This window comes from Lucilia cuprina, chromosome 6, assembly GCF_022045245.1.
Source record: "Lucilia cuprina isolate Lc7/37 chromosome 6, ASM2204524v1, whole genome shotgun sequence".
NCBI classification, from domain to species: Eukaryota; Metazoa; Arthropoda; class Insecta; order Diptera; family Calliphoridae; genus Lucilia; species Lucilia cuprina.
In genome coordinates, this window is record NC_060954.1 from 17,522,020 (window position 1) to 17,543,248 (window position 21,229).

At 30.5% G+C, this 21,229-nt stretch overlaps 1 protein-coding gene across 1 annotated transcript in view; it reads right to left on the reverse strand.

Annotated features, from left to right (window-relative positions):
• Window positions 1-21,229, reverse strand: part of LOC111680389 — a 200,674-nt gene that overhangs the window by 138,762 nt on the left and 40,683 nt on the right. Inside the window, exons 11-12 of the mRNA XM_046953779.1 lie at window positions 21,005-21,172; window positions 20,883-20,936 (exon numbers count right to left, since the gene is read on the reverse strand). Of these exons, the coding sequence (XP_046809735.1) occupies window positions 20,883-20,936; window positions 21,005-21,172 (222 nt within the window). The remainder of the gene's footprint in view (window positions 1-20,882; window positions 20,937-21,004; window positions 21,173-21,229) is intronic.

Consider the following 21,229-nt stretch of genomic DNA (forward strand, 5'->3'; position numbering starts at 1 on the left):
TAACCCAAAAAATGTCCTGCGCCAATAGGACTCTCATCTTATACCCTTCAACATTTCATTTCATTGTTTTTGTTTTTATTTTCTAGCTTTATTTATGTTGTTCTTCTTTTTTGCCATACTTTTATAAGAACAGCAATAAAAACAACAAGAAAAACAAAATTGCTGATGTAATAGACATGTTGGATACCTAAGAATGAACAAACTGTATAATAGAGTTGTAGCTATTGGGGTCTATGATAGATAGACAGACAGACAGACAGACAGGCGGTTGGACAGACATGCAGACCGACAGCATTTGTTCTATTTTGCTATTTTTCTAGACGAGTATAACCACGTTTCATTTTTCACAGTTTCACGTAAGTCATTCGGTGTATCATTTTACATTATGTACACCATTTTCTCTTTGTTATTTTAGTTGTAACATTAACAACTAACTACACCAATACCGGTACTACTTGACTACAGACAATAGAACAAGTAAAATATTACAAAGGTTAGCATGTTTCTATTGTTCTGCTTTTAAGATTTGTTAGGGAGGGTGTATGTCGACCTTATTGGGAGTAAATTAGTATTACTTTTTACACACTTTAGAAAATATCCATGAAAGGAATTTTTTTCTTTTAAAGGCATCATCAAAGGTTCAGGTTTATGTTCAGGTGTCGGTATTGATTTTAAAAGAAATCATTAAGTTTAAGGGTTAGTTTAAATAAAATGGGGGAATAGTAAAAGGTATTATTTGATTAGGAGCTTTTGTGCAGACCTTTAGTTCAGCACAACAAGTGGAGGCCATGTCAAAAGGAAATCTATACCAAGCAATCTTTTAAAAAGTAACTATGACAAATGTTCAGGAAATATTACCCAATGTTTCCATTATGGTAGATTCCTTAACCTTTTAGATTAGATCGTTCTATTTGACTTTCAATGCTATATACAGATACTTTTAAGAAACATCTCTCGAATAGATCCTCATGTACTAGGGCTTTGAGGTTTTACTCAACACTTCATAGAACTTAAAAAGCTTCATCCTTGTCTTGTCAAAAATAGATTGTTTTGTATTCTTTGAAACCTATCAAGAGCAGAGATTCAAACCGAGACGGTTCAAATCGGCGGCGGCTGACCGCCGTTTATATTTTGCAAGACGCACCGCCGCCGACATCTTTCGGCTCAAAAGCTACGCCTGCTTAAATGTAGCCGCTGATAAAGATGGAAATCGCACATGCATTTGAGAAAATAATTTCATCAATTTGAACGGAGTTACCACTATTTTAAATTCTTATGGCAAATTGAAAAAGAGTTGATAAATAGTGAAAACTACTATAAAAGACTATTTTCTGCAAAAAAAAACTTATATAGAGACAGGTTTCTATATAAGAGACTATTATACAGAGATTTTTCAATATAGTAAACGCTTATAAGGTCAATTTCTGAAGAAAAAGTTAAATTGAGCAGCCAACTTAGCAGCTGCCGATATTTTCTATAAGATGTACATATTTTCAACTTGCCTCTAAACTTTGCACCACATACCTTCTTCCATTCAACCCATTCATAAAACTTTGCAAACTTTATGAAAGATTTTCTTTGAAAAAAGCTTCTAAAGAGACAGGTTTACAGAGATTTTTCAATATAATAAACGCTTATAAAGTCAATTTCTGAAGAAAAAGTTAAACTGAGCAGCCAATTTAGCCGCCGCCGATATTTTCTATATAAACCGCCGCATCCGACCTAAAATGTTTGCGCCGCCGCCGACCATTTGGCATCGGTTTGTATCTCTGCTTTATAAAACTCTTATCCTCACTGCTCTAAATATACATATTTTTAACTTGCCTCTAAACTTTGCACCACATACCTTCTTCCATTCAACCCATTCATAAAACTTTGTAAACTTTATGAAAGATTTTCTTTGAAAAAAGCTTCTAGTTTTTCTAAAAATACTTTTAGATTATAACACCAACAAATCCATTCATCTGCCAATGCAGAAAAACAAAAAAAAAACATAATAATAATAATAATAAACAATTAATCTAATACATTGACTAACGCTGCAATGCTTTGACTTTGTGATACGAAATGATGATGTTGGTGGCATTATCAATAGAGGAACGAATCGCCGTCATGCATTTATAAGCGCATTAAAGTTGCTGTTTAATAAAATTATGTTTGTCTTTAAAACTGACACGAGATAAAACAACAACAAAAAACGGGGAAAAAATAACAAATAAAAATAGATGAAATAAAAATGATGAACAGCAGCAGCTCCAAAGGAATATTTAAAACAAAACTAAAATACAACAAAAATAAACAAACAAACTGTTAAATCTATTAGTGTCTTCAAGTGGAATAATTATGTCAACAGTTTCAGTTTGTTGTTCGTTTGTAAAAATGTTTTTTCTGTTGCCCAACCTCTAGGGTGTTTTGCCTGAGGAAACAATTTAAACGTTCCGTGTATAATGTTAAAGGAGGTAGAAGAATGAGGAGTAGAAAAGAGAATTATTACTACAGCAACTATTTATGAAGTGTTTCTCATGTTTCAAAACGTTTGGAAATTAGTTAAGAGACCTGTTTAACGATTAGGGAGCTGCTTAACACTAACAATGATAAAAGTACCAGAAATCCTAGATAGAAAGGCAGATGTTGAATGTCAAGCAGGGAGAAGTAGGATTAGTTAGGAGCAATATGAAACTACAGAAACTTTTTATAAAGCGTGTCTTGTTTCAAAAAGAGATGCAAACTAGTTGGGAATCCTGTTAAACGATTAGAAAGCTGTTTAATAGCAAAAAAACCCAAAAACTGTGAAAACCCAAAAAGAGGAACAAAGAGAGATATTGACAAGTATGCTCTCAAGTTTCAGGACTGTGTAATGTTCCAGGTGAAGGAGAAAGAATATCTGAAGTGTTTCTTATTTCAAAACGCTTGATTAAATTAGAGAAAGAAAGATGATGAAATCCTGATTTTATAGGAAAGTATATAAACAAAAAGTTACAGTTGGTTTTGACCTAACATGGGTGAAGTCTTAAGACTCTCTAGATAACAACTTCTAATGAATTACTCTGAATTGGGATAAGAATTCCTTAAAAAAAACACCGAATGAATTAACACGAAGTTCGCTCTTAAATAACAATTTCGAGGAATCATTCATATTCCTGTTTTAGCAATATGCTACAATCGACAAAATCAATCATTTTGACTTCTTGATTTGAGGTCTTATGTTATAACGATTCCGTGAAAAGAAATTAAAGTCTTATGGAACACGTAAATAGAAATTTTGACAAGTTTGCCGAAACAAAGCGTTCAAAGATTCAACAAGTGAAATGATCTCCTAATTCCACTTCAAATTACGCAACGATTTGTTGTTAAGAACATACTGACTCCTTAAGCATGTTAATGGGGAATTCCGATAGTAGTACCAAATTTTCAAAAAACGATTTCGCGTTAAGGAATGTGAGTCTCATGGAACTCTTGAATTGAAAGTACGACAAGATTGCCGAAGCAAAACGTTCAAAGATTTAACAAGAATGATGAATGATTGGATGAGTGACATGATCACACAATTTGATATTAAACTTCGCAGTTTTCCAAAGTAACGGTTCGTATTTAAGAACACATAGACTCCTTAAGCTTCTTAAGGGAAATTCCGATAGTAATACCAACCTAAATCATCCAAACTCTTCAAATAACGATTCTGCGTTAAGAAATCAGAGTCGTTTGGAGCTCTTAATGGCAGTTCCAACCTAAATCGTCCAAGTTTTTACAAGAATGTTAGTCTATTCGGTAACTGACTGACATGGTTAAATATGGGTTAACTGACCTGATCAATCAACTTGGCTTTAAATTGGCAGTTTCTCGAACGATTATATGTTAACAAAACACAGGCTCTCTAAGCTTCTTTAGAGAAAATTCTGCAGAAGTTTTAATCTAAATCGGCCAAGAATGATAGACAACTCAGTAACTGATATTAATATTCCACTTGACTTCTTCTTGTGTAGTTATACGAAAAAACTAATCAATAATAACAATGTAAACCTTTCCAAGGCAAACAAGGAAACAATGGAAGATTCGGTAACCGACATGATTACCCGATAAGGTTTTCCGATGAATTGATTTAAAATCAACAAACGCCAGACTAATGAAGATTTCCCACAGATGTAACCAATCAAATTACCCGAAGTTAAAGGAAGTACAATAACTGGAATATGGACAGATTTCATATATGTTTCAGAGATTTTCTATAGTCAAGATTCTATGTTAAGAATCTACAGACTAATAAAGCTTCCAAAACAATAAATTCATCATTATTTCGAAAAACAATCAACTGGAACGAAGCAAGATTCGGAAACCAGCATAAACGTTTGACTAGACTTGTTGTTTTGAGGTTTTCTTTTCTTGAGGCAAATAAAAAAACTTCGGCAAAGAATTCCCAAAAAAGGGAAGATAACTGCTTAAATTGTCCGAGGCTTGTGAGTTCTTTCTGGTTCCTTAGTGTAATTTTATCAATTTGCTGTAGGTAAATGACGAAACCTCTGGATTTAAATAAATTTTTGAGATATGTTAATGTCGCAAAGGACTTTTCAATTCTTTATTGCAAAAGGACACAATCAGAATGATTTCGTCAATAAACTCTAAAAGAAAGTATTGAAAAACTCGGTAAAAAGAGGAACAGTGATATTATTCAACTATAAAGCTTGGCATTTATATCTTTGCAAAAGTTGTGAACCAGATTATTCCTCAATCTTCAAAATCAATTCACATTTTGCAGATTTCTTCTTACATGTTTAACAATCATCTATTTCATTACTTAAACTTTTAATTTATACACTTCCCACATTATAATCTCATTTTCTCTATTCTCATAAATAAATGTCACCCTAATTTCTGTTTATAATGATTTAGGTATTTTCCTTATCCAAATGTATCCCACATATCGTTTGCCAACATTTTTATAATAATTCCATAATTATTTTTGTTTTTCCATTTAATGTGATTCTAATTTCTTAATTCTAATTAAATTTTTTTGAAAATCGCGTGCAATGAAAATAAAAACGAACAACAATATATGATTTTATAATGAACAACAGCATCATAGTAAAGCCCTAAATGTTGTTTTTTTTTTTTTTTTTTTTTTTTTTTTTTTTTTTTTGGAAAAATTATTAAGGTAGAAAGAAACTGATGTTATAAATAATTCAAAATAATTTTGTTGACAACAACTATCTTTCGAAATTAGTTGGAGTTCAATGAATTTTCTTCTTTTTTTGAAAAAAAAATAAGTTTGGAATTTCAAGTGACTTTAATATTCCAAGTGAATTTAATATAAGATATAAACAAAGAAAGGGGAATTCACTGGTCTAATTACTAGTGAAGTTTTCAATGGAACCTATAGAGAAAAAGTATTAGATATCGAAATTTGATTTCAAATCTCAACTCTCATGACCCTTAACTGGCCAGTAGAAAAATTAACTTCAGAATTATCACATAGATCTCTAGGAATAGCACTAAATTGTATAAATCATTAGCATTTAAAACTCTTCATGATAGTTGACTCTAAACTGGTCGGTTGGTCTTAATTTTGCTAGAGTTTAAACTCTTGGAAATGTCAACGATTGAATCAATTTCGGAAGTGTTACTTAGATCTCTATAACGCTTCCTTATCTTTCCTCGGGTACCGTTTTAGTGTCATCATGTCCGAATCATCTATGGTCAGAAAAATTTTGTAGATCTATTTTAACGATCTGTTTTGACCCTTGAACTAGCAATTGATTGTTATATTTGTATAATGAACTGGCATTCAAAATTCCTCATGACAGTTGACTCTTAACTGTTCAGTAGGTTCTAATGTTACAAGAGTTTGAAATCTTGAAAACACCAAATCAATTTCAAAAGTGTTATTAAAATCTTTATGAATAACACTTGTTTGTCTTTCCTCGAGAGACCATTCAATGTACTAGATAATCCTAATTGATCTATTCTGATCATGAATGCCCTAGGAAACTAGACACATGATGTGATATTTGTATGATGCATTAGCTGTGAGACAATGATGTGAGCTTTTGAAAGCTGACCAATGAATAAACTTCGGAATTGTATCTTAGATCCTAAAAGGACGATTTTGGCGCAAAATTCAAGCAGAATCCAACCACCAATAGGTCTCTAAGTTTTCAATTTGCATTGGATATCACATTTCATGTTCGTTGGCCGTAAACCAGTCGTCGATTGTACTTAATGATGTACTTAATGTGCGTTTGAAAGCTGACCCATGATTAAACTTTGGAATTGTATCTTAGATCTTAAAAGGATTTCGAGTCATATATAATTAGATCGAAAACAGTAACTGTGGTGGACGTTTCACTCGATAGTTGAGGAATTTAGCCTTATATATAGACGGATATTTCAAACAAAGCATAGAGCTGTTAAGTAGCTAAGATACTTTTAAATATAAAGTTAAGGATATTTGAAATTGCATTGACAGCTTCTTTTGACTGCTTGTGTATGCATCGTTATATAGGCCGAGATTTTGTTCATAAATATATCGGTTAATTGGTGAAGTTACTATGTGATATAAGTAGGATATAGTCATCCTTGCAACAACAAAATTGATTAACGAATGTCGGCTGTGTAATCTTAGTAAAGCCTTACTAACAAATCAAATAATGATTCCTTAAAAGCCATTTACTTACATCCTTTCAACATTGCATCGTCATCTTTCCAAGACTTACGAAAAGTATAAAATTGCATTTAAAACTAAACAATAATCAATTTCCATATTTCCGAAAACCCAAGAACGCTGTTAACTTATATGTTTTAGTTTAAAACTCTGGCCTGTAATCAATGCCAATTAATTTTAACTTTTAACATATTCATAACAAATTTAAAAACTTTACTTCTTATTATAAATATTTAAACAATTATTTACTTTAAAAGAAAAACTAAGCAACTGGGTAAAGAGTTTTTCTTTTCCTCTTTAAATATAGAATAAGAACTACTTTATAAATAAGTAGAACAATAGTGAAAGAATAAAGTTTGTGTACTTTAGTTTTTATTAATTATTCAGTAGCAATGGTTTCAAATGCAACATGTATGAGAAGTACTTCTTAGTTGTGCACTAAATACAACTAAATATTAGGGAGTTAACAGATTTGTAAGTAAAAAAGTCTAATAACGATCTGATAGAAAGCGAGAGAGAAACCTATTGGTCTTAACAAATCTCCTGGAAAAGTTCAGACATGAAAGGCAAGTTCTATTTAAACAACTCTTTAACTTTGTAGCAAAACTTAACATCATCTACTTAAACTATATGATCGCTTCACTTAATATCCATTAAATAATGGAAACATTACTTTAAGCCCCCCTAATATCCCCGTTTTTGATAATGCTGCAGCAGCATATAAATATGATCTTCATTATAATTTAAAATTAAAAATTATTACGTGTTAAACATAATTATATTTGACTGCAATTTATTACTACTAACAAAACTATTGTTGTATTTTCATACTACAATGTTTTACAACTTTGTATTGTGTTAACAAGAATTGGAAAAACTTAAAAAAATATGTCACTAGTTTACGATAAATATGTGAAATTTATAGAAATTCTAAAACGTACGGAAATGTTATAAAAAGGATCAGGGATGGGAAATGCACTGCTATAATTACTTTCAAGAATTATTGAAATTGCAAACTGTCATTAAACTTAAAATGCCACAACTTTTGACAACATACAAGTAAAGTGTAATGATTTTATCAAAGGAAGTTCAAAATACTTCTACAGAGATTCAATATTCTAAATTTAAACTCTTTTTAATACTTTTTGGGATTAAATTGATAACACAATGTACTTAAGTTTTTACACTGAGTTTATTTAACGTGATTCAAACATAAACATGAGATTGATTTAAGAATAAACAAGCAAGAAGTTGATACCGAGATGTGCTTTCTTTAAGTATGGTTTTCTTAACTTGAGTCTGTACGAACGTAAGATAAGAAAACGGTAACGTTTAAACAATCGGAATATGATCAGTGATATACAAAACAAAAGTTCATGCTGAAATAGTGTTCAAATTCCTATTGGAAGTCGAAATTAAAAGGAAGAAAGTGTTCTTGAACCATAAGAAATGGTTTTTTGGTTGTGACTTTGATTTGAACTGCTTTTGTTTTCCGGTATTAATTTATAAATCAAGATTTCAAAAAAGTCTTTAAAGTTATCAAATTTCGATATCATAGACCAATATTTGGAAAACAAAACATATACATCCGATATCGTCAGAATAATTTTATTTCTCAAGATTTATGATTTGAAGTTTATTAGTAAGTACAATGTCAAGAACTTAGTCTATATACAGCAAAGAAGAAAGTTTTAGATACAAACTTAAACTTTACATCAGTTTATAGAAGAAATACTTCGGATTACCTATTGTTGTAAAGAAATCAGTTTAATCGACCAGAAATATTCAGAAAAAGAAGTAAAAAAACACAAAATTTGAGGAATTTTTTTGAACTCTGTTTCATATGATTTGGATTTCATAATATCTCCTCTATTAAGATAATCCCAAATCTACTTCTCTGCATTTATGATTGATGTACATTATCTGCTTAACGGTTCCATATAATGTCGGCATGGGCTTTGTTTTTTTTTTTAACCTATATCGGATCATTCTTAGATTCATGTAACAAATTGGGTTTAGTATGAATTACCACATCTAGAACATTGCAATGTTAATTGGTGCTTATTTTTTATCTAATTAGATTAATTTTGGACCAGTCGTAATCCTTAAGCGAGTACTACTCACAGAAGTGTACTCGCGAAGCAAATTAGTCTAAATTTTTGCAAAAAAGTTACACTTTTTTCCCACAAAAAAATTTCCTCCAAACTATGATGAATGCTAAATTTTGGATCCCATTTAAAAAGTTTTCTGATTAGTAGTCCTTTTACTAGGGACAGGTGTCTTGAACTTTGGGTTATTTCTAACACCGAATTTGCTCAATTAATCAATTTGTAATCCATTATGTCATTAGACATTTGAACATTTTGACCCTTATGGAACTTAGAACATGTAAACTAAAGGGTAATTCACACGATCACACTTTACGTAAAGTCTAACGAAAAAGTAAAATGAATTTCCATCCGTATAATTAAAAGAGAAAAAGTCATATGATTTATAATGTTTGTGTTTATACGATTAGTAAAAAACAATAACAAAGTTAGATGGAAACAGCTGTTTCACTTTTTTTGTATATGTTTATATAAATATACATCCCTGATCTAATGCAACTTGCTTCTTTCTTGAATTATTTCAAAAAGTAAAGAGAGCCATATGATTGTTAAAGTTTTCATAAGTTTGATGGTTTTCTTATACATTGGGTTTGGACGATGCCATCCGTAATGTTCTACACAAAATTGTGACAGTTCATATTACTTGTGTGCCGACTTTAGGGATCTTTTGTAAAATCTGACGAACAACATTTTAAGGTGGCTTGACTCTAGTGTTATTTTATACCTTATGTTATTCTTAATATTTTCAATAGCTATGATATGTCTGTGTCATACAATATAATCCAAATTTATCAAGTGTTTTGCAACTTTGGTACTTTTTTTTTTGCAACAATAGATTAGCCCTTTATTAACAGGGGTACTTTTTTTGATTTTATAAGTATTATAACAATTATAGACTTTTCGGGGATTTCTTTTTAGCACTATGTATTTGATTATATGATTGTATTATGGGGCAATTTGTTTAAACCTTTTTTAAACAAATTGTTTAAATTCAAGAAATTTTTGTTTAATAATTAAAATTTTTAAACATTTTTTTTTATTGTTACTGCTTCTTAATAGGTTAATTTTAGGTGTTGGCAACACCAGATATTCACACATGATTTTTACAAATTCTTGAGAGAAAAAAACTTTTGTTTACAACATTCACACTCACATTTTATAAACAATTTTTTTATAACATATTTATAATTTTATTTAAACTATTATTATAATTTAATAATTATTTCTTATTTTTTCATTCAGTATTAAAAAAATTTTTGCAGACATTTATTTCGATTTGTTGTTTATCACTTGTTTTTTCACTTAATCTTTTGTTTTCCAGAGAGCAAAATAAAAACTTCACAAAAAAGAAATTTTTTTAGAAAAAAAAGAGCGCCAGTAACTTGCACTCAATTTATCAGGAAAACTTAATAAAATCACACAATTTTATGAAAAAAACTTCGGTAATTTGTTAACAATTTAAAATTTTAATAATTTTTCATAATTAATTATTTACTAACAAATTAAGTGATTTTTATTAGAAAATCATTCTTAAAAAAAGGAAATTTTATCACACGCCCGTTTTTTCCTTTTGATTTTTTCTTTTTTGTTTTTGTTAGCGGTATACTCGTAATTTTCTTGTTGTTGTTATGATTTTTGCGTTTTTTACTTTTATTTTTTTTTTCTATTATTTTAATATTTTTTTTTTCGTCTACAACTTTTAGACGTCCGTATTTGCCGTTTTTCAAAACACAACTACTCCATTTGATACGATTCTAGTCTGTCGTTTCGTTCTGTTGTGGATAATTTGTTTTTGCTTTTGTGCCTTTTTTTGGCTTTTTTTTCTTTCTTTTGAGTGCTTTTGCTGTGTGTGTGTGTTTTATTGGGTTTGTTTTGTTTTTCAATTCAAGATTTACATGTTGTTGTGTTTCTTGTTGGATAAGTTTGTTTTTCTCTTACTTCTAATGTTGTTGCTGTTGTTCTTATAGAGTTTTGTTTTTGTTACTGTATTCGATGGATTTGTTATTGTTACTTTTGCAAACATATGGATGTTTGAGGACAGAGATGGAAATGTTAACATAATAAAGCGTTGAAGTAAAAAGTTAACTTTTCTTAAGGATTAAGTGGCGCTAAAATCGAATCTGATCTTAAAATCCATCGTATCAGGTTTTACAGTTATCGTGCTAAAAAAAAAATTGAGAAATCCCCTCTATTTTTATGATATTTAAGACGTTTTAAATAAAGCTTTAAACTCTGTTATATCTTCGTATGTTTTCGAGATATGTTAACCTAAAGTTTAAAAAAGCTATAAAAGACTTCATAATGCTTTTATTTTACGCCAAAATGTTCAACGGAAGATATCTAAGCAATTACAATAGATTTTTAAAGAATTCAAAAGGAATTTTTTAAAGATAATTATTATGAATTTTACAATGTATTTTTTTCTTAAAACCAAATCCAAGAGTGTCTAAAAATTTTGTTTTTTTTTTTAATTTCACAATCGTGTCAAGTTTTTGTCCTTAGCTTAAGGTTCAAATATTTAGAATAAGGAAGCAGATATTATAGATTTTATACCTTGATTTGAATGTCGTCAGATTGGACTTTCAGATAATATAACAAATTTTACACACAAATAAGGTCTTAGCGCTGTTAAAACCTAAAGTTTTTTAGCAGGTCAACGCAGTATACACTGGAATCTAAGTTAACTTTTTAGCCTGTGTAAACTTATTAAACTATTGCTCTTTGTTGTAATGAAAAGAATTCGAGAGAATTCTCCAGACATGATGTTGTCCCTGGATATGATATTGTCTTCCACGAAATAGATTATCAAACTTTATTTTAGAAACTTGTTTACAACATGTTCTCTATGCAAAATTTTACACCGTTTAATTCAGTAGTAAGAAGAATATAGAAGCTTAGCATCTATTAAGAAGCTTAGCATCTATTAAGATTCTCTATTCCAACTTAAGTTCAATAAATTTACAAAAATAGATTTCATCAATGATATCTCAATTAAGACATTCTCTAAACAAAAATTAAGCTAGTTTAGAGAATGTTCCCGAGCACAAGCTAACAGACGGTTCATAAAATGGAGGAAGAATGTGACATGGCGTCTTCGTCCCACTAACGTTCAGAACACACAAAAAACTACATTATTATACAGGTTGAAGGTAAAAGACTATAATACAGGTAGAAATATCGGTTATAAAAGGGACCAAGACACTGAAGAAAGATATATCAATATTTACCGACATTCAAACTGTAATAAAATCTAAAGGATTAGTCCTGAAATGACGGGCATTCTTACTTGTATAACGAGGGCATTTTTAAGTTTATCTTATATTTGTACAGGGACATTTGAAATAATGGACCGATCTTAACCATTTTCAATAGACTTCGTCCCTGGAACAATAGAAGATCACGTACCAAATTTCATGGAATTATCTTCAAAATTGCGACCTGTAGTTTGATTACAAGTTTTACATGAACGGACTAGCTAAGTCGACTCAGGACCGATATTATTTAGCGTTACAAACATCAGCAGAAACCCAATATACCCTCCCCACTAAAGTGGTGTGGGGTATAAATAGCTTAATTATATTTACTCCACATGATAAAGCCGAGATCCTTTATATAGGATTTTGGGGCGATTAATAAGGATTTCAAGAAACTCGAGAGCTTCCTCGGAAACCTTCCTAAACGAACTTCAAATTTTCAAATCTCTCTTATACTTATTCCTATAACAATCTCAATGTCAAGCTCAAAATCTTCCCTAAATTAAAAATATAATACAAAAGATATTGTATAGAAAAGAAACGAATTTCCATCCCTGTTATCGAAGGAAGTGAATAATATACATACAAAGTTGTAGTAGAACGCAAAATCAAAATAAAACATACACATAAAAATAAGAACAACAACAAGTATACAAACAATACAATAACAAGTTCTCTTAAATATTGAAAAATAATAAAAATCGAAATAATTTTTTTTTCTACTAAAGAGAAAAGGAGTGAAAGAGTTTTTTGTAATAAGAGCAATTTGTGGTTGAGATGAAATAAAGAAATTTATTTGAGTATTTTAACACTAAACGGCAGGGGGCCAAGAGCAATCAATTCTTAAACAAATTTAGAAATACCTAAACATGTAAACAAAATATTCAAAGGTATTTGAATCTATTAGGTAAATAATAAATATTTAATAATCTGAACTAAACAAGTGACTAGTTACTAGGCTATGGAAAAAGGTTCCAAAAGTTTTAACCGTTTTTGTTTTTCTAAAGTAGAGAAGCTCTGGAATGACTTCCTAGAATTGTATATTTTACAAGTAAAAATATAAAATAATGATTCATTTAAAAGGTCACCGATTGATAACAGTTGCATTTTTCTTTTTAATACGACTTATAATTTTAAGAACTTTTACCGTCTTTATGTTTCAGTTAACACACCTATCAGTCTATCCATATTGAGATAACAAATTTTTCCTTATTCATTTTACTAGATTGCAAAAATTTAGTAAATAATAATTTTTATTTTAAATACATTTTCATTTAACCTCAAAATGTTATATTCTATATTCTAATGCAAGCAGTTAGGCTCCTTTTTACTATTATACTCCCATTATTCTACTTGTTAGTAGTAAGGTTATGGTCGAAATAAATTGCAGGGTTTGAGTTGTCTTTGTTTCTGTCATTACTACGTTAACTGTTTACAGTTAATGTCATATATTTTTACCACCCAATATGCCTCCTTGTCTTTTTTGTTTTTCTCATCCACTCAGACTATATTACTCGGAAGCACTCATAAACATTACTCTGCCCCACACTCAAACTAACAAACAAGCACGAGAAATTCCGGCTCGTAAGGAAGTTTTTTTTTATCCCCATAAAATGTTGTAGACGCATACTCAGACATTAATGAAAAAAGTGTCATTAGGGGAATAAGTTGGTTAAAGGAGACATTAAAGTACGGTACTATATATACATCGGTATTAAACTTTAGAATTTACACTTGTCAGGCTAGTTAAAGGCTTACTATTGCCCAGCAAAAAAAAGAACTTCCAAAGAAGCGAAAAAGACGTAGAATTTACTCCATGGAAATACTGAAAAGTGATTACTTAAACACAGGTTTGTCATAGAAGGGGATGTTCTTTCTATTTTGAGTCGAAATTCATTACATCTGAAGTCATTCTTTTTTGAAAATTTTTAGAAAGTGAAATTGTAGTATTATAGAAAATAACTAATTTGTTTTAAACAATACAAACGTCAGTAGTTTACTGAACACATTTTGAACCAGTACACAGATTATATAGATCTCCTAAGATGTACGATTTCAATGATAGTTTTAATATTTTAATTGGTGTGAAAATAATTAAAGAATAAAATCTGAAGTAGGAAGTAGTTCAATTGTACTAAATCAGTTTTAAAGAAGAATCAAAACAGGGATTACTGGGTAATGCGGATGTTGTATACTGTAATGCCATTAACAGATCACACCCCCCCCCCCCCCGGGGGCATGTTACCTTGGTAAAACCTTCGCCTTGGTATTTTTGCAATCCCGGGGAACAGAGGTGCTACCAGTACCCCTAGCCTGTCAGGACTATAAACTGGTGATGATCAAATGCATCCTCGGTCTTTCCTTGAAATGATTTGACATGGGGTCTAACGGAACACTAGATAATATGGTACTACGGGTGGCCAATTGTCCGCAGCACTTGACTTGGCTGGTAAGTTGGTTGAGGATCCTTCGAGATCGACGTAGGAGCTGTGGTTTAATACCCAAAATCGCGGGGAGAAAATGTTTTTTAAATGACTAATACCTAATGGGTTGGATAATTCTCTCTTCGAACAGGTCTGTGTACAAAGCAGCATATGCTGGATTCTTGAACCCGATCGGTATTTCTTACCGGTCACGTAGTGGGAAGAAGGTTATGCGGGGGAATTGTCAGGTTAGTATTCAATGGTTGCCTTTCATCCCATAGAGTGATCTTTAATGATCATGGGAATCGAACTGATGCGCAAATTGGTGAAAGATCAGGAATGTCTCGATATATTGGAGATTACTACAGATTTAGTATGCCTTTTTACGCTTCAGGGAAGTTTTTCGGCGCCATCTCAACAGGATATATTGATACATGATAGGCGACTAATTGTCGGGGCAATTATTGGAATTTATTGACTTTGGAAATTTCTATTTCCTTTGTCACTTTGATCGGCTTATAAAAGAGAAATTTCGGACTACCAAATATGTCTATAGGAGCTGTTGCCGAAACAACAGAGCCATCTCAGTAGTGTGGTAGCGCGGGCTTAAAGAGGTTAAAGAATGCACTGGAATGGGTCATTAGATGATTTTAAATAATGCAATCATAAAAGTGGTATAACCGGAAAATCGATTTCACCTGATGTTGGGGTTGGTCTCCCCTTCTATTGACTTAAGACCAGTGATTGCTTTTTCCTTGTCGGGGTGTACATTAGGCTTGAGCCTATGCTGCCTTGCATTCCGCAACGGGGCTACTATGGCAAGAGATTAGATATCCCGAGTACTTCAGCGAAGTGCTTGTACATGGACCGGCACATCCATGTACAAAAATCGCCACCTGAGTTTTTCATTGAAGGATTCAGAGGCGATGGTCGACCGTTGTCAAGTCTACCCAGCGTATAAAAAACACCACGGAGAAATATGGCCGTCATGGCCATGGTGTTCACGTTAAGCACTCGATATCTTAAGGTGGAAGTACACAACACTTTGCTTGAGCAAAGTATAATCTAAAAGTAATCTAGTAGGTACTAAGTTTTACTCTATATTAGTACTCTGTAATCAAAATAGTTCGGAAAAGAACACCTTATTGAGGAATGTGTAAATTTTTTAATAGAATTCAGGTTAGAAAGAGCATGTTTTATTCATAAGTGATACTTATGAAGTATAAGTAGATACTGTAATAGTTCTGAGATTCCTCGAAGCTTACAGTTTCTTGTAATGCTGCTATCGAAATACGGACCTTTTTAACGACTAAAGGATTTTTTTGATAAAGATAATCTACCTGTTTGGTTTAAACCTAGTTTTGCGTTTTTCAGTAATCATTAAAGTTACTTATTACCTTAGTTTAACCGAGTGCTATTGACCAGTTAAACCTAAGTTATTAGGAAAAGAACACAATCAACAAAAATAATAAAATAATGAATCCAAAAGAAGAAAAACTTTAATATTTTATGTAAATTGTAATTTTCTAATTTGTTTTATCAATATTTTTATTATTATTTTTTCAAACGGAAATTTTAATTTTTTCTAAAATTTTTCATTTTACAAAAGTAGAAAAACAGCTGTTCATTGTTTATGTTTTTCACTAAAGAGTTGGCAATACTAACAGCAAGTTAAGCCTAGTTTATTCGTATAAAAACAATACGCGGCTTTCTTAGCAATAAATGTTAAAGTTACTAAGCAATTATAACACCCCTCAACCAAAAGTAGGTTTAAGCCCCTACATGTCAAGAAAATGTACTTCTGGATTGTCAAGTTGAGTGTCAAATGACTGGAAAAGTGAAAAATGTAAAAAAATGTGAAAAACTGACAGCAACGAGACAAGTTAAAAAGTGTTAAAAAGGTTAATTTAAAACAACAATTTGGAAAAAAAGTTTAGACAACAAACAATTTAAATAAACAAATTTGTCAAGCTAAACAAATGCAAATAATTAGAAAGAATGTAAAGAGAGAAAAGGAGGAGTGTGTTAATGAGACAAAAACTTGAAATATTTAATATTTATGCAAAATTAAATTTATTTATTTTATATGGTTAAAATAGATTATTATTTAATAATAAATAAAAAGATTTCTAAAACAAAATACTAATAAAAAATAACAAGTTTTTTGTTAAAATCTTGTTATGTTCTTTGTTTTTATTCTTAACACTCAACCAAAAAAGCCGGTATTTGTATTGTATTTTTTTCTGTTAGAATTGAGAGTGGCAAATGTAAAAAAAAACAAAAGCACAAAACAAAAACAAAGTGCGAAAATGATAGAGAATAATTTCTACGTATTTAAATTTCAATAAGAGAGAGAAAGAATGACAAAAAATGAAAAAAAAAGTTTGGTGATAAAAATACATATTTAAGAGTACATTTGAGATAAAGGAAAGCACTCAAAGAGAACAATAATGTTAGATAGGGGAAAAAATAATATCGTTACAATTTACTTCATAATCGAAATTTCTTTAGAAGCAACTTGTTAATGGAAAATTTCTTTGCAAGATTGCATACTTTAGAGATTTTTCTATACAAAATATATTTCTCAAAGTTTTCTACGTAAGAAAAATCGTCTTCATATAAAGTTTTATTTTGAAACTTCTCTTTTATAATTAGTTTTTTTTTACAAAATTTTCTTCTGTAGAAAATTTTCTGAAGAGAAATCTTTGCAAATTGATTGAAACTTCTCTTTTATAATTAGTTTTTTTTTACAAAATTTTCTTCTGTAGAAAATTTTCTGAAGAGAAATCTTTGCAAATTGAGTTCTCATAGCAATTTCTTTAAAAATTATCTTCTAAGGACAGATTTCTTTAAATATTTCTTTCTCAAGGCAATGTTATGTCTTTTAAAAGATCCCAGCAAAAAAGAACTTCCAAAGAAGCAAAAAAGAAGATGGATGTACTCTTTTCGCTTCTTTGAAAGTCAATAAACATCACTTCCACATAAGGTAAAAAATTCACTTAGTGCTACTTTTGAAGTGGTGATAAATTTTATTGTTTTGGAAGTACTTTGTTTTATTTTCGTTGGTATGATCTTCTTTCTTTCGAAATTAACTTCTCAGGACAGCTTTTATTACAAACTCAAGATCTTTTTATAAAATTCTTCTCTATGGACAATATTCTTTAGCAATAGTTTTTAACAAAACAATTTTCACAAGAAAGTGTTCTTTAGAGACTATCTTCCTAAGAAAGTTTTCTTTGCAGACTATCTTCTCAAGACAATTAACTATAAAAAACTGTCCTCTCTAGACAATTCTAAAGTCTTCTTAGAAAGCCTTTAGAGTGTTATTTATAAACCATTTTTTAAAACAGTTCCCAAGATAGTTTTTTTAGAAATTTATCTTTTTAAGACAGTTTTCTTTGAAGACTATCTTCTCAATATCTTTGAAAAGAAAAGCCTGGAGTTCTATCTTGAAGTTCCAGAATCAGAAATATATGACAATTTACCTATTTACAACAATAACGTTCAGACATAAGTCCGAGCAATCAACATATTTTGGGACAGCCAGAAGACAATTAGGTTGATATCAGGTGATACACCCCGGACTAGACGGCAGCCAAACAGCGAAAGCGAAGGAAACACGAGGAAGGCAATACCACCAGACGCAACGAGGTTTAGAAAATCCCATAAGAACTCAAGGAATAATGAAACGGTGGGTAGAACCACAAAGAATCTATGTTGAGACCGTATCAGTCTGAGGTTAGTATGATGGTACATATTCTGAGTAGGAATACGAACACAGCATTGCAAAGTTACACGTGCTGATTGAGAAACTCTGAAGACTGCCTTTGCAACTGTCACTTTTTAGATTAGATCCAAGTTTTATATTATTCCTGATAGATATATCATCCCTCAAGAACGCTGTTTAAAAAATTCTTAGGAATTAAGTCCAGGAAACTTAATTTCAGAAGATTAGACGATAATATATTCAGTGAATATATAAAGTTTTTGCCAACAAACATTTTGCATAAAAAGGAGAGCTTAACAGTGGACTAGATTTGGTGTAGTATACATCATCCTATCAACCTAACCTAATAGTCTAGTTTTACAAAATTGTTTTCTCTGAATTGTATATTAAAAACAATCTATGTTAAATCGACAACTTGTAATAAAAGTAAATAGCAACGATTAGACGCCTTTAACGCCTTTAACGCCGCATTTTAGCACCTTTGTGAAAGTTCTAGATTATTTAAATATTAAATAATAGTTAAATAGTTAGATCCTCAAAAGAATCAAACATTAACGTCGTTTATTTCTTTTAAATTGTTTACACTTTTAAAATCTAACACATTTTAACAGGTTGCCTCAATATTTCTAACATTTTCCTAATATTGTCCCTAATAAGAAATCTTGTACATGATTGGTATTTTCATCTTAGTTTCTTCGGCTTTTCCTTTTTTTCTTCTTAAAGTATTGAAGTTAAATAGAAGTTTTTCCTTGTTTTTTGTTTTCTTTCTTTGGGCATTTAAAACTAATTGACCATTTAATCTGTAAATGTTTCCGCTCGCCCGCCTCCCTGCCAGTCAGTTATTTGAAGCTGTTATTGACATACATATGAAGAAACGAAATTATTTATTTATTTATTTGTATTATTCTTGCCGCAAAATGTATTTACGTGTGAAGTATTACACTTCTTATCAATAGTAACTTGAGGCATCTTATTGAAGTCTCAATGTTTTGTTTGCGGTTTTTTTTAGAAATATCATACTTGAGATAACAAAAAAAGGATACTTAATGTACGCCGAAGAAAAATAAATATTAACAGACTAATTTGAAAATTATAGAACCTGACCTGCACTAAAACTGATCTAGAACTGAACCAGAACTGAACTAGAACTGAACTAGAACTGAACTAGAACTGAACTAGAACTGAACTAAACTAGAACTGAACTAGAACTGAACTAGAACTGAACTAGAACTGAACTAGAACTGAACTAGAACTAAACTAGAACTGAACTAGAACTGAACTAGAACTAAACTAGAACTGAACTAGAAATGAACTAGAACAGAACAAGAACTGAACCAGAACTTAACTACAAATGAACTAGAACTGAACTAGAACTGAACTAGAACTGAACTAGAACTGAACTAGAACTGAACTAGAACTAGAACTGAACCACAACTGAACTAGAACCGAACTACAACTGAACTACAACTGAAATAGAACAGAACTGAACTAAAACCGAACTAGAACTGAGCTAGAACCGAACTAGAACTAGAAGTAGAACAGAAGTAGAACCTGAACTGAACTAGAACATAACTAGAATTGAACACAAAGACGGGTACACGCAAAACATTTTAAATCGACTTCGGTGACTATAAGGATTTAGAATATTAAAATGAAATGAAATCCAACTTCGGAACTCATTCAGCAAACTAGTTAATTTCAGGTAACTGCCACAAACATAAATTTCTTAAAAATTTTATTATTTCTTTTTAAAATTCAACAAAGCTTTGCAAATCTTTAAGGGTTAGTGGATGGAAGTTAAGAAAAAAACCCAAAAGCACAATACATTTTACATTTTAATGTTACGTTTGGTCTCTCTCCAAAGATTCGAGTCTATAAATTATATTTATTTCGTGTGCAAAATATTCTTTCTTTGTCAGTTTAAATTTGTAGCTGTTTCATAACTAGTTGTTCTTTTTGGGTTTGGTTTTTTTGTTATTGCAATTCAACCCTATTTTTATGGGGAGTTGTTAAAACTCTAGAGATATATATACACATTACTTGCATTATCCTGTTTCTTTTATATCGATATTATACTCTTCCTTGTGCGAATTTAGTGGAAGTGCGTAAAATTTTATCTCTATAGCTAAAGTTGTTGGTAGAAATTTTAATCCTCTTCTTTGCTAGATACTGGTTAAGTATATAAGATAGAAAACTACATAAAATAAATATAGAATTTCTCTTGAGTTTAAGTTTTTCTTATACAATGCAATATTGAATGCAATTTTTGTTTAAAGAAGAAAACAAAACAAAAAAACGTTTTCCACTTTACCAAGACAATGACCCTCAATTTTAAAACGAAGACAACGTTAAAGTTTTCTTTGCTGATGATGAAATCCTGGTGGCGGTATGTTGTTCTTATACTTATGTTTGATTTTATGTTTTGCTTTATATTGAATCGTTTAAGAGTTTTCTTTATTTAAGCTTTTTGAGGAGAATTTTTTGTCATTTTGCAACACGAGTGGTAGTAAAAATGATTTTACGATTTTTGCAAAACGATAAGATATAAAAGAATAATAAAATGTACTTAATTTTAAAACAAATAAACGAATATTGCAAAGAACACCTAAGCAGAAAATATCTTAATTATTTTTAAAGTTTTCCTACTTATTCAATAAACCACAATTAAACAAAATTCTTAAAAATTATAAAAAAAAACATCAAACTCTAACTTACCAATAGGAAAATCCATAGGATCAAAATCCTCGGGATCTTGACGTTGACGTTTATCTAAAACAAATTACAAAACATTAAACTAATTTAAAGGAACAAAAAAACACAAACAAAAAACAACTTACCACCACTCATGTCTGACGATGTCTTGGGACGTATTTTACCCATAATTAATTTACTGATTTTATTATCATTATGTAAATCTTTATCTTTACGTTTGGCTTGCGGTAATGGGCCTGGACAATTTTCTTCTAATATTTTCGAACAGGGACGGTGAATATTTAATTTACAGTCTGTAATAATATTAGGGAAAAATAAATTAATATATTTTTTTTTAATTGTTTATATAT